This window comes from Choloepus didactylus, chromosome 21, assembly GCF_015220235.1.
Source record: "Choloepus didactylus isolate mChoDid1 chromosome 21, mChoDid1.pri, whole genome shotgun sequence".
NCBI classification, from domain to species: domain Eukaryota; kingdom Metazoa; phylum Chordata; class Mammalia; order Pilosa; family Megalonychidae; genus Choloepus; species Choloepus didactylus.
The window spans coordinates 44,627,790-44,641,281 of NC_051327.1; the positions used below are offsets into that span (position 1 = coordinate 44,627,790).

Genomic DNA, 13,492 nt, shown 5'->3' on the forward strand with positions numbered 1-13,492 from the left:
TCAATGGAATCGAATTGAGAATTCAGAGATAGACCCTCAGATCTATGGCCGACTGATCTTTGATAAGGCCCCCAAAGTCACTGAACTGAGCCATAATGGTCTTTTCAACAAATGGGGCTGGGAGAGTTGGATATCCATATCCAAAAGAATGAAAGAGGACCCCTACCTCACCCCCTACACAAAAATTAACTCAAAATGGACCAAAGATCTCAATATAAAAGAAAGTACCATAAAACTCCTAGAAGATAATGTAGGAAAACATCTTCAAGACCTTGTATTAGGCGGCCACTTCCTAGACTTTACACCCAAAGCACAAGCAACAAAAGAGAAAATAGATAAATGGGAACTCCTCAAGCTTAGAAGTTTCTGCACCTCAAAGGAATTTCTCAAAAAGGTAAAGAGGCAGCCAACTCAATGGGAAAAAATTTTTGGAAACCATGTATCTGACAGAAGACTGATATCTTGCATATACAAAGAAATCCTACAACTCAATGACAATAGTACAGACAGCCCAATTATAAAATGGGCAAAAGATACGAAAAGACAGTTCTCTGAAGAGGAAATACAAATGGCCAAGAAACACATGAAAAAATGTTCAGCTTCACTAGCTATTAGAGAGATGCAAATTAAGACCACAATGAGATACCATCTAACACCGGTTAGAATGGCTGCCATTAAACAAACAGGAAACTACAAATGCTGGAGGGGATGTGGAGGAATTGGAACTCTTATTCATTGTTGGTGGGACTGTATAATGGTTCAGCCACTCTGGAAGTCAGTCTGGCAGTTCCTTAGAAAACTAGATATAGAGCTACCATTCGATCCAGCGATTGCACTTCTCGGTATATACCCAGATCGGAAAGCAGTGACACGAACAGATATCTGCACGCCAATGTTCATAGCAGCATTATTCACAATTGCCAAGAGATGGAAACAACCCAAATGTCCTTCAACAGATGAGTGGATAAATAAAATGTGGTATATACACACGATGGAATACTACGCGGCAGTAAGAAGGAACGATCTGGTGAAACATATGACAACATGGATGAACCTTGAAGACATAATGCTGAGCGAAATAAGCCAGGCACAAAAAGAGAAATATTATATGCTACCACTAATGTGAACTTTGAAAAATGTAAAACAAATGGTTTATAATGTAGAATGTAGGGGAACTAGCAGTAGAGAGCAATTAAGGAAGGAGGAACAATAATCCAAGAAGAACAGATAAGCTAACATTCTGGGGATGCCCAGAAATGACTATGGTCTGTTAATTTCTGATGGATATAGTAGGAACAAGTTCACAGAAATGTTGCTATATTATGTAACTTTCTTGGGGTAAAGTAGGAACATGTTAGAAGTTAAGCAGTTATCTTAGGTTAGTTGTCTTTTTCTTACCCCCTTGTTATGGTCTCTTTGAAGTGTTCTTTTATTGTATGTTTGTTTTCTTTTTAACTTTTTTTTTCATACAGTTGATTTAAAAAAGAAGGGAAAGTTAAAAAAAAAAAAAAGAAAGAAAAACAAGGAAAAAAAAAAAGATGTAGTGCCCCCTTGAGGAGCCTGTGGAGAATGCAGGGGTATTCGCCTACCGCACCTCCATGGTTGCTAACATGACCACAGACATATGGGACTGGTGGTTTGATGGGTTGAGCCCTCTACCATAAGTTTTACCCTTGGGAAGACGGTTGCTGCAAAGGAGAGGCTAGGCCTCCCTATATTTGTGCCTAAGAGTCTCCTCCTGAATGCCTCTTTGTTGCTCAGATGTGGCCCTCTCTCTCTGGCTAAGCCAACTTGAAAGGTGAAATCACTGCCCTCCCCCCTACGTGGGATCAGACACCCAGGGGAGTGAATCTCCCTGGCAACGTGGAATATGACTCCCGGGGAGGAATGTAGACCCAGCATCGTGGGACGGAGAACATCTTCTTGACCAAAAGGGGGATGTGAAAGGAAATGAAATAAGCTTCAGTCGCAGAGAGATTCCTAAACGAGCCGAGAGATCACTCTGGTGGGCACTCTTACGCACACTTTAGACAACCCTTTTTAGGTTCTAAAGAATTGGGGTAGCTGGTGGTGGATACCTGAAACTATCAAACTACAACCCAGAACCCATGAATCTCGAAGACAGTTGTATAAAAATGTAGCTTATGAGGGGTGACAATGGGATTGGGAAAGCCATAAGGACCAAACTCCACTTTGTCTAGTTTATGGATGGATGTGTAGACAAGTAGGGGAAGGAAACAAACAGACAAAGGTACCCAGTGTTCTTTTTTACTTCAATTGCTCTTTTTCACTCTAATTATTATTCTTGTTATTTTTGTGTGTGTGCTAATGAAGGTGTCAGGGATTGATTTAGGTGATGAATGTACAACTATGTAATGGTACTGTAAACAATCGAAAGTACAATTTGTTTTGTATGACTGCGTGGTAGGTGAATATATCTCAATAAAATGATGATTAAAAAAAAAAAAAAAAAAATGCTCCAAAACCTTTTTTCTCCTTCCCAACGTACCGTTTTGCTCTTTCCAAGTCATCATTTGCTTGTTCCAGCTCTCGGATATATTTCTGCAATTGATCTTTAATTGCTTTCGTCTGGGTGAGGTCATCCTCTAAGGCTGAGATCTGCCGGTAGCCCTCAGAATGCTGCATTTCAAACTTCTCCTGAAGGACAAAATTGACCGTGAGTGAGTGACTTAAGACTTCTGGCAAGCTATGTTCATTGCTCTTTCCTGTCACCTCCTTAAACATACTGAAGGTTAATCCTGAACCCTGTGCTCTTCTGCTGTAGTGGACGTCTGTCATTTTTAGCCACTGAGCATCCTTTCCTCACCCTTGCTCCACCCTCCCCCCCCCATTCTGATTTCTTTAGAGGATTCGTCTCTCCATCACTATGAAGTCTTTCTGGGACCACTTCTCCCATCACATGTGCTGAGAAAGCTCCAGACTTCCCCTTGCAGTTTCCTTCCATTGCCATGAGGCAAGCCCAAGACAAGGCTTCTGTCCTTGGACTTGGAATCTTAAGCAAGTGACAGGACGATGGAGGGAAGAGGTGGCATTCAGTCAAAGCAATCACATCCCAAGCCACTGTTCCAACAAGTATCCTGAGTTCCTGAGTGCTTCTACTTCCCAGCCCTCCGGAGCCCCTTGTCCCCTGCCCACTCCCACACCTGGTCCCTACCACCTCTGGGTGAGTCACGAAGCAGTCCCCAACAATGTTCATAGAAATCATTTTGCTTAAAGCATCCAAGATCTGGTCCTGTCACTTGCAACCAAGAACCCAACCCAAGAAAGCCACATAAACCTCTTGAAGCCTCATCCACAAGAGTGATACTGACCTACTTGATATCACTGAATTACAAAGAGAATATCAAGAATCACCATGACTTTGTTTGCTGCTGTCTCACAATATGAGGAGGGCATGGCGTACTGAGTTTGACAACTGTTTGACTTTTTGATTCAGGATACTCCCCTGCAGCATCAGGGAGTTTATAAAGAACTTTTTGACCTCTGGGTTTTGTTCTGTTGTTTGTTTTTTTAAATAATAATAATAAGGAAAAAAATGTTATTAATTACCAAAGGAAACTTAGGGTGATTTGGATAGCACTCTCCAAAGCGAAAAACCAATCCAGATGATTTTTCCATGATTCCCTGTTGCCCACTTGCAGCAGCTAATACTTATCACATGCTCACTATGTGCCAGCCTCTGGGCCAAGTTGCACTACGTTTGATATTTCATTTAATCCCATTTCAGAAATGTGGACACTGAGGCTCAGTGACTTATTTAGCCCAAAGTCAAGTGGTAGCAAATGACTGAGCTAAGATCAAAGCTAGCCCACTTGAGCTTGCGCTCTTAACACAATTATGCTAAACTGGCCTAAAACTATTTCAATCCAGGGTCACGCAGTTTTCAAAAACACACGCTCATACTCAGTTCTGCTCCTCTTTTGACTTTCCTTCATCTAACACCCTTCCTAGATTCTATAAAATATGAAAGAATATGCTTACTTCCCACAAGGAAGTCCTAACTTTTTTTTTTTTTTTTTGAAAGTCCCAAAAGGCAAGTGCTCTCTTTTACTCAATCGTGTAAACAAAGCTATTGCTTAAAACAGTCTGGACGTGCTGGGGAGTGATGTAATGGTGACCAGGCCACGGAGGCCTGGCAAGAGCTGTCGTGAGAGCAGAATTTCCAAAGAACAAGCAGATTATTTACAGGGTGAGGACAGAAGGGGCATTCCACATGGTCATGTTGCTTGGTCCCCCTTGGTGCTCAAGTTTCCTGTCTGTGAGCAGAGAGGAAGCATTTCCTCTCCGGCAAGCAGAGGCAGACCAGGCCAGACACACGGTCAGTTCCCAGGAGTGGCTTCGATCCCTCACACCGTTTATTTGGTGACACCTCCAAATAAAAAAGAGGGCACAGGATCCTGGGCCATTCATCTAAATTCAGACAGGGGTTCTGAGAGGATGCAGTTCCACCCGTGTATAGATTCAAACAATCTCCTTTGAACTTGTGGACATGAAAAGCTGTTGCTAAAATGTTGTGCTTTCATTTGGAGCCAATTATAATATGCTGTCAGCTGACGGAAGCATCAATAGATGCTCTGTCTGATCCCTTACAGGCTTGCTTATTCAACTTGTGATGAATAAGCCAGTTGTCAAGAAGTCCGTCTCAGTTGAATATGTTTGTCTTAGGTGATTGACAAATGTTTGCTGGTAGCAGTGTATTCTTTATTCCGAGGTACTTCTATTTCTTCCCACACGCCGTGCTCTGGGTCTCAGGCACCTGTCATGTGGCTGTAATGAAGAAGTCTTCTGCAAGCTCAAGGGTTCAGTCTTGAGGCCATTCATTACTTCATAATTGCTTGGGACTTATACAGTATCCACAACAGGTCTCTTATCCTCTCCAAACTATCGTTCATGCCACTAATCTTCCTTCCACAGAACTTTCCACCACGGAGTCCCCCTTAATTTAAGGGCTCCCATGAGTCCTCTCTGCCCATGGCAGGGGTCAAACACTAACGCCTGTGGGGGTCGGACTGTTGATGAAATGAGTGAAGAGGGCCAGGTGGAGCGAAAAGCAGCAGCTGACTGTCAGCCACCTCAGGGTGGGGGAAATGGGGGCAGGGCTGTGGGGGGCTGTGGCAAACTACAGAACACTCACTCCGTCTAAGCAACCACAACCCTGCTTTTTGTTGCTGTGGAAGAATGCAGCCCTGGTGTGGCCAGATCTTCCAATTCTCCAAATGAAGTCAGAAATCCAGACTGTTACAGGAAGCCGCACAAAGTTTATATGTTGACATTAAATACTAAAGGCACTTTAAAGGTGTAAATTTGACTATCAAAAAACTGTCAACAAATACTGAACTCTTAGTTTATAAGAATACTGAAGTATTTAGAGGGAAGTATACAGATGACAGTAGTTTTCTTTGAAATGCACCAAAAAATAAGATTTACTGATGGATGGATGATGTGATGGTTAGGTTCATGTGTCAGCTTGCCACGTGATGGTGTCCAGGTGTCTGGTCAAGCAAGCTCTGGCCTGACCATTACTGCAAGGACATTTGTGGCTGGTTTATTAAGTCATCAGTCATTTGACTGCACCTGTGACTGATTACACCAATGAAGGGCATGCCTTCGAATTCTGTCAGCTGGATTTAATCCAATCAGTTGAAGACTTTTAAGGGAGAAAGAGAACCTTCACTTCTTCAGCTAGCCAGCGTCTCCTGAGGAGTTCATTGAATGCCTTCATCGGACTTGCCAGTTTGCTGCCTGTCCTACGGAATCTGGACTTGTGCATCCTGCTCTATGTAAGCTGGGCTCGTGCATCCTACCCTACGGAATTTGGACTCGTGCATCCCCACAGCTGCGTGAGATACTTTTATAAAATTTTATATTTACAGATACCTCTTGTTGGTTCTGTTTCCCTAGAAACAGAATCACTAATACTGATGATATATATTAAAAAGCAAGCACAGCAAATTATTAGTGGTAGAGCCTAGATGCTGGATATACAGGTATTCACTGTAAAACTCTGTCAACTATGCTGTGTGTTAGAAAAGTTTCATAATAAAATGTGGAAATAAAATCACTACAGGCCAAGCCTATATCATCTATGGGCAGACTAACCGTGGATGGCCAGTCTGTGGTCTCTGCTCTCCCACACAGCTGCTCAGCCTTCAGGGTCTTCAGCCTTTCCTCCACCTCGCCTCATCCTCCAATCGCTAATCCATTCGTTGGTCCCACGAGTTCCCAGGCTCCAAAGATGTGCTCAGCAGTTTAGCGCTTCATCAGCCCCTCTGGGCCACAGAGCTGGCTCCCCTCACACAGACACACACACCTGACTTCCACACGCCAGCTCAAGTCCCTCGCAGCTCCTCCATGAAGCCTTTTCCAGCTTCTTTCTGAAGATCCTTCTCCCTCTGCTCAAAGACTCTCACAGTCAGTACTACTGAATTCAGAGGCATTTCCCTCCCTGCCTCATTGGTGTTAGGTCTGTCTTCCCCACAGAGCTCTGGAGGGCAAGGAGCATATCTCATTTTGCACCATCCATCACACCTAGCCACAGGTGCACATGCTGTAGGCCTTGGCTCTTTCCTCCAGGTGCACAGCAAAAGTTGCCTGGTGAGCTTTATTTAAAGAAAAAAAAAAAAAAAGATGCACAGACATGCCAGGGCCCTATCCAGACTTACTGAGAAAATGAAATCCCAGTGCAGGATGGGGGAGGGCTCAGGCATGTTTAATGTCAATGGTTTAATGGTGACAATGGTTGGTGGCAAGGGCTGAGAGCCACAGTCTCAAAGTACAGTGTTACTTAGTGATTCACTGCCAAGCCCCTTTAAAGGAGCAGTTCTCCAGAATCTTGGCCATGTCTGGAAACATTCTGGTTGTCACAACTCTGGGGGTGGGGTGGGGAGGTGTCTCTGGCATCTAGTGGATAGAGGCCAAAGATGCTGCTAAGCATCCTACAATGCACAGGACATCTGCCAACAACAAAGGATCATCCAGCCCCAAATGTCAACAGTGTCTAGGCAGAGAAATCTGCTCTAGACCAGCACTGCCCAATAGACCTTTCTGCAATGGTGGACATATCCTACAGCCCCTCTTCCCAAAAATGACACCCACTAGCCCCATGGTTACTGAGCACTTGAAATGTGGCTAGTGTGATTGAGGAACCGAATCCTAATTTTATTTGAATTAATTTAAACAACCACCTATAACAAGGGGCTGTCATACTGGACAGCCTAACTCTGGACCTTACAATCACCAGCAATTTTAGCAACACTCCATATCCTAAAAATGCCTACCTTTTACGTGCCTGGTGGAATTGTTACAGGCAACCAAGAAAGGTTGGGGGGACGCGTGTGTGACTCACTTCACCCAGTTCCCCCATCCCCTGCATGAAGAGCTCAACTACCACACCCGCCCCCCAGGCCTATGGGGTGAGTGAGTCCCGGGCACAGACCCACCCTCTGTGGACCTCCTTCTTCCAATCCCACATGCCACGTCGACGGCGGAGCCCTGTCCATCCCCGTGTACATTCCCTTCTGACCCCCTTCACCTTGATGGTTTCTAGCTCCATGCGAAGGCGGTTATTTTCTGACAGGAGATCCCTGTTCCTAGTTTCGATTTGTTGCAACTGCGTCTCCAATTCGGCTTCATATTCTCGACTTCCCTCTTGGAATTCTCGGAGTTCCTCTTGCGTATTCTCTGCCCTACAGCAGAATTCCCAAACATCAATCACTAAGTGCACTGTGCTGCTGTTTTACATGGATCACCTCTTTATTTGACTACTTTTGAGGCAGAATCTATCATCATCCCCATTTTGCAGATGAGAGGATGTAGGTTAGACAAAATGAAAGTCTTGCGTCAAGGTCACCTGATTAGTCAGAAGCAGAGCTGGGACCTGAACCCAGGTTTACCTGACTCTAATTCACTGTTCACTTATTCATTCAATGTGCATTTTTTTTAGCCCAATATGTAGTGAATATACTTTGGATTTTATATCCTCTGCAGATTTATTTATGGGTCTATATCCAGAAATCAGAAATAATCTGAATGTCCCTTTATCATCTCACTAAAAACTGACCCTGCTCCATCCTAAACACCCATTCCTGGTTTCTCAATCCTTAAAATCAAAGGAATTAAAAAATAAATAAATAAATAAAATAAAGACCACCCCTGAATTATCTTTAAATTAGATTAAGAACAAAGGAACTATGTTGGACTTTCTCACCTGGATTGTTGCTGATGTTCTCAAATTGGGGACTGATATGCTTGACATGCTGAGCCCTCTGTCTTGGGACTGGCCCCTAGGAAGCTTGTTACTGCAAAGGAGAGGCTCAACCTGCTTATAATTGTGCCTAAGAGTCTCCCCTTAAGTGCCTCTTTGTTGCTCAGATGTGGCCCTCTCTCTCTCTCTAGCTAAGCCTCCTTGGCAGGTGATCTCACTGCCCTTCCCCCTATGTGGGACCTGACTCCCAGGGTGTAAATCTCCCTGTCAATGCAGGATATGACTCCCAGGGATGAATCTGAACCCAGCATCGTGGGATTAAAAACATCTTCTTGACCAAAAGGGGGACGTGAAATGAAATGAAATAAAGCTTCAGTGGCTGAGAGATTTCAAATGGAGTCAAGAGGTCACTCTGGTGGACGTTCTTACGCACTATATAGATAACCCTCTTTAGGTTTTAATGTATTGGAATAGATAGAAGTAAATACCTGAAACTATCAAACTCCAACCCAGTAGCCTTCACTCTTGAAGATGATTGTATAACAATGTAGCTTACAAGGGGTAACAGTGTGACTGTGAAAACCCTCTGGATCACACTCCCTTTATCCAGTGTATGGATGGATGAGTAGAAAAATGGGGACAAAAACTAAATGAAAAATAGGGTGGGACAGGGGGGATGATTTGGGTGTTCTTTTTTACTTTTATTTTTTATTCTTATTCTGATTCTTTCTGGTGTAAGGAAAATGTTCAAAAATAGATTAGGGTGATGAATGCACAACTATATGATCATAGTGTGAATAGTTGATTGTACACCATGGATGACTGTATGGTATGTGAATATATCTCAATAAAACAGAATTTTAAAAAAAAAGCACAAAGGAACCAAATGGAACTTGAATAAGACCTCCAAGTGAAGATTGTAAGAGTCCATAAGAAATAAAAAGAAACAATGCTAAACACCACACACACGTGTGTACACACATACATAACACACACCTTCACATACACATCTGCACACCCATACTCATGCACACACACACACACATGCACAAAACCACTACTCCCAGATACAGGCTCTGAAACGGTGGCTTCAAAAAGAAAATAAAATCTACAACAACACCTTTTGCTGGGCACAGGAAAAAGTTCTTCCCTCATATGCTAAAGACTGACAGGATATGGAATCTAGTAAGTGATAAAACCCTACCAGACAAGAAGATGGGAAGCAGCATAACATGATGGTTAGGAGCCCCTTTTACTGACTGTGAGACCTTGGGCAAGTCATTTGCCTTCACTGAGGCTCAGATTCCTCATCTGTAAATAGGTTAATGCTAGTTTCTTCATGAGGTGGCCCTGAGTTTAACCAAGATACTGTACGTTAAGCCCTTCACAGTGCCTGGCATCTCATAAGGCCTCAATAAAGGGTTGCTGCTGTGATTACAGTTAAGAAAAAGCAGGGTGCATTTTGGAGAACTGACCTCTGCTTGTAGGTCATAGCCAGATCTTTCCAATAGTTAGCTTCTTCCTCCTCAGAGCTGAAAGTCTTCTTTCCCGAGTCCTCCATTGTGAGAATGGGGGAAGAGATCTACTCTTCTTGTGGCATGGTGTCTAGGAGAAAAAGTTTTAATATCATTATCCACATTTGGTTAAACTGTTCATCTTTGATAGACAAAAGTCCCTGAACTTTATGCTAGATTAAATGATAAAATGTTGCCAAAAACTATAACACCAAAACCAAACATAATATACAGCCTGTTAAAATATATGGATTAATATCAAAGATTATATACATCACTCCAGAAATATTTATTGAGCACCTACTATAGGATCTAGAGGTCCAAATACAATGTCTTTAAGGTCCCTTCCTTCCCTCAAGGGAGCTCACAGTCTGGTGGGGGAGAGTTGCATGTAAATTATTATAAAACTGCATGGTGAGTGTAGCGCTAGAAATATGCACAGGGTATTAACATACCATAAATGGCATTAATTTAGAGTTACAATTTGATGAGTTTTGACATACGTATTCACCTGAGAAATCTTCACGACAATCAAGATAATAAATATTTCCACTGCCGCACAAGGAATTTAGGGAGTCCCAAATTCAAACTAAGAGTCAAAGAAGGTTTCCTGGAAGAGGTTATATATGAGCTGCAGCCAAAAGAATACAGAGGTGTGGATAGGTGAATGGTGGGGAAAGACAACATGTGAGAAGGTGCAAACAGCCAGGCTTGCAGGAGGAGCTGGAAGTAGTCTGGCTTGCTTAGGTTTAAGGTTGAGGAGGGGTAGGAAAAGAGAATAAAACACAGGGCTAAATCACAAAGGGCTTTTATGGCACATTAAGGAATTTAGAGGCAATGATGAGCCACTGGAGGATTTTGACGAAGAGAGTGATTGCTAAAATAGATCACATGGTGGCCATGGAAGGGTTGGGAGGGACAAGGTTTAAGGCAGGCACTCTTATGGTAATCCAGGAAAGGAAGGAAAGTGGCCTGAATTCAGAAGTGGGAATGAGGATGGAGGAGGGAGAAATGGATTGCAAAAATATTTAAGAGCCCAAACTGCCAGGATTTGATGATATATTACATTAAATGAGAGGAGGAAGGGGGGAAAAAAGGCAAGGACATCTGCAGAGATTCTAGCTTATACAACTAGGTAGGTGCTGCTACCATCCTCATCATCAGATGTAGAGAATACCAGAAGAATACCATTTAGAGTGGAAGACAATGAACCCAGCTTTGGACATTTTTAGTTTGGCATATCCATGATACATCCATTTGCAATACTGGATCTGAACTCTGGAGTGAAGTCTGGGCTAGTGAAACAAATTTGGGAGTTCTGAGTTTACAACTGGTTCCTTTTTTCTGGTGACAGAACCAGTAGAGAATCTAATGAGGACTATTTACTGAAACTCTAAGCATCAACAACATTTGAAAGGTGGACAAAGAAAGAAACAGCAATCGAGGGAGGCAGAGAAGAGCCAAAGTGAGAGAGAGGAGAACCAGAAGGAATGAGCTGAGCTGGGAGTAGATGGTTTCAAGGTAAAAAAGGGATCATGCCACAGTATCATCAATGCAACAGAAAAGCTGGTAAGAGAAGAACTGAAAAATAGCCATGAGACTTGGGCAAAATGCCAGGCCCTGATGATCTGAGCAAGAATAGTTTCAACAGAAGAGGAGGGGGAAGGAATAAACTGGATGGAGGAGTAATTGGGAGGCGAGAAAGAGGAAGTAAACTGAATTTGGGGAATTCAGGGTGAGAAGAGAAGGGGATAAATTAGGCAACAACTAGAGTGGGGTGGGCAGTAAGCGCCTTGGCAGTGAGAACTTTGAGATGTTAGGAGCAGAGGTTAGGGAAGCAAATCTCTATGAAACATCGGGTTAGTAGTTTGTAGACTACCTGCTGATAGAGCCTCACTAAGTGTAACAGCTTATTTTCTGAGTTTATTTAAAGCTCTGAGCTTGTCAAAAGGTCATTTGGGAGTCAAATAAGATGTCTCAGGGTCCCTCTCTTCCCTCAAAGGAGCTCACAGTCTGGGGTGTATCCCTGGGGACAACAGAAGGACACAACCTATCACCTGGCAAGACATAACCATTTTCTCTCCCTAATTTTTCTCCCTTCCCTAATTCTAAGAACACATGAAATTTTCCCACCCATCATCCCTTCTGGGGAACAGTTTCTCTGAATGCTTGATCAAAGCAAAGAAGCTGGATGTAGTAGAAAGCTGCTGATTGTTCCAGTCCAGCATTCATTTTGCAATCTTCCTGTAACAGCATCACAATATTCCCACTGGGGGGCACCAACTCTACTCTCACTCCACGTGGTTCAATTGACACCATACTCTGCATCTGGGAGAAGGAACATGACCAGTCATAGCTCTAGCAACAGGGATTGGCTAAGGGACGAGCCTGACCCCTGATAAGCCAATGAGAAAGATGGGCCTGACCCAAGCTGAGCCAATGAGAGGGAAAGGCCTGACCCAAGCTGAGCCAATGACAGGGATGGGAGTAATACAAGCAGGGCCAATCAGGGTACAGCTCTGGCCTTGTACGGGAGGGTGAGGACCTATGGAATTAGGAACTGCCAGTTACCTGCCTACTCATTTCCTACCCTTCTCCCCGCCACTTGCTTATGCTCAATCACACTGCCTTCTTTCTGTTCCTTGAACACACCAAGCTTGCCTCAGGCCCTTTGTCCCTGCTGCTCTCACTGCCTGGAATGTTCCTCCCCCCTCCCCCCCAGAACTTTGCTGGGCAGGTTTCCTTCTTGCCATTCAGATCTCAGCTGAAAGGTCCTCCCCTGAAGACTTTATTTGAATATCCCATTTAATCCCCCCTCTAGCCCTGTTCTACCACATTAACCCTGCCTTGTTTGATTCAGAGCATTTCACACTATTTCACCACTTCAGGAGTTTTGTTTTTGTTTACGTTTCCCCCTTGAATGTACGTTTCTGAGTTTAGGGACTTTCTGTCTTGCTTTTTTATCCTCAATACCTAGAACAGTGCTTGGCATATAAAAGACACTGAAAAAAAAAAAGCACTTGTTGAATGAATGAAAATAGGGGAAGACAAAGCTTGCTCGAGAGCTGGAAGGGGAAGGGCAAGATGCAAAGGCCCAAAGAAGGAACGAGACCCTCTGAAGGCTGGTTTACATCCATATATCCCTAAGAAGGTTATCAGAGAGAACTGATGGGGCAATCTGAACAGTGGTTCCTAACCCTTTCTCCACCAGCACCTGAGAGCATCAGGTTAATGGGTAGGGGTTGGGGAAAGAGGATATCATGTTGAAAACCAACTCCCTCCCAGGTTTCCATGGTAAGGATATCTGATACCGTTATTGGATTTAATAACCCTCCTCCTGTTCAATCATGACAGAGGAGTTTTAGAAAAGCAAGAAAACACTGTTATCTTGGCCAGTGAGGTTTAAAACTTAATCCTCAGGAAAGAAATGAATCTGAGATGTTTTAGGCGGAGCTTCCATTGTGGGAGAGGCTCTAATTACAGCCAGGCTGATGACAGGGATCTGGTTTTGTACCTCAAGGACTGGCAAGAAACTAACCAGAGACCTGGACTTATGTTCCAGCCTGCACAATCCCCCACTCCTTCAACTAAAGGCCAAAAACCACAGGCATGGCATTTAAACCAAAAGTCCCTGCTTTTTAAACACAGTCCTTAGGGAAGAGGAAAAAAAAAATAAGCTAGAGGCAAAGAGAGAAGAAATAAAGGCTGAAATTTACTTTGTTATGAAACGGCAATCTTAAAAAGTTAAGATATT

General features: G+C 43.4%; 1 protein-coding gene across 1 annotated transcript in view; it reads right to left on the reverse strand.

Moving 5' to 3' along the window:
* NDE1 (nudE neurodevelopment protein 1) overlaps window positions 1-13,492 on the reverse strand; it is a 48,234-nt gene that overhangs the window by 30,849 nt on the left and 3,893 nt on the right. The window contains exons 2-4 of the mRNA XM_037814944.1: window positions 9,700-9,829; window positions 7,553-7,706; window positions 2,510-2,658 (exon numbers count right to left, since the gene is read on the reverse strand). Coding sequence (XP_037670872.1) covers window positions 2,510-2,658; window positions 7,553-7,706; window positions 9,700-9,785 — 389 coding nt within the window. The 5' untranslated portion in view covers window positions 9,786-9,829. The remainder of the gene's footprint in view (window positions 1-2,509; window positions 2,659-7,552; window positions 7,707-9,699; window positions 9,830-13,492) is intronic.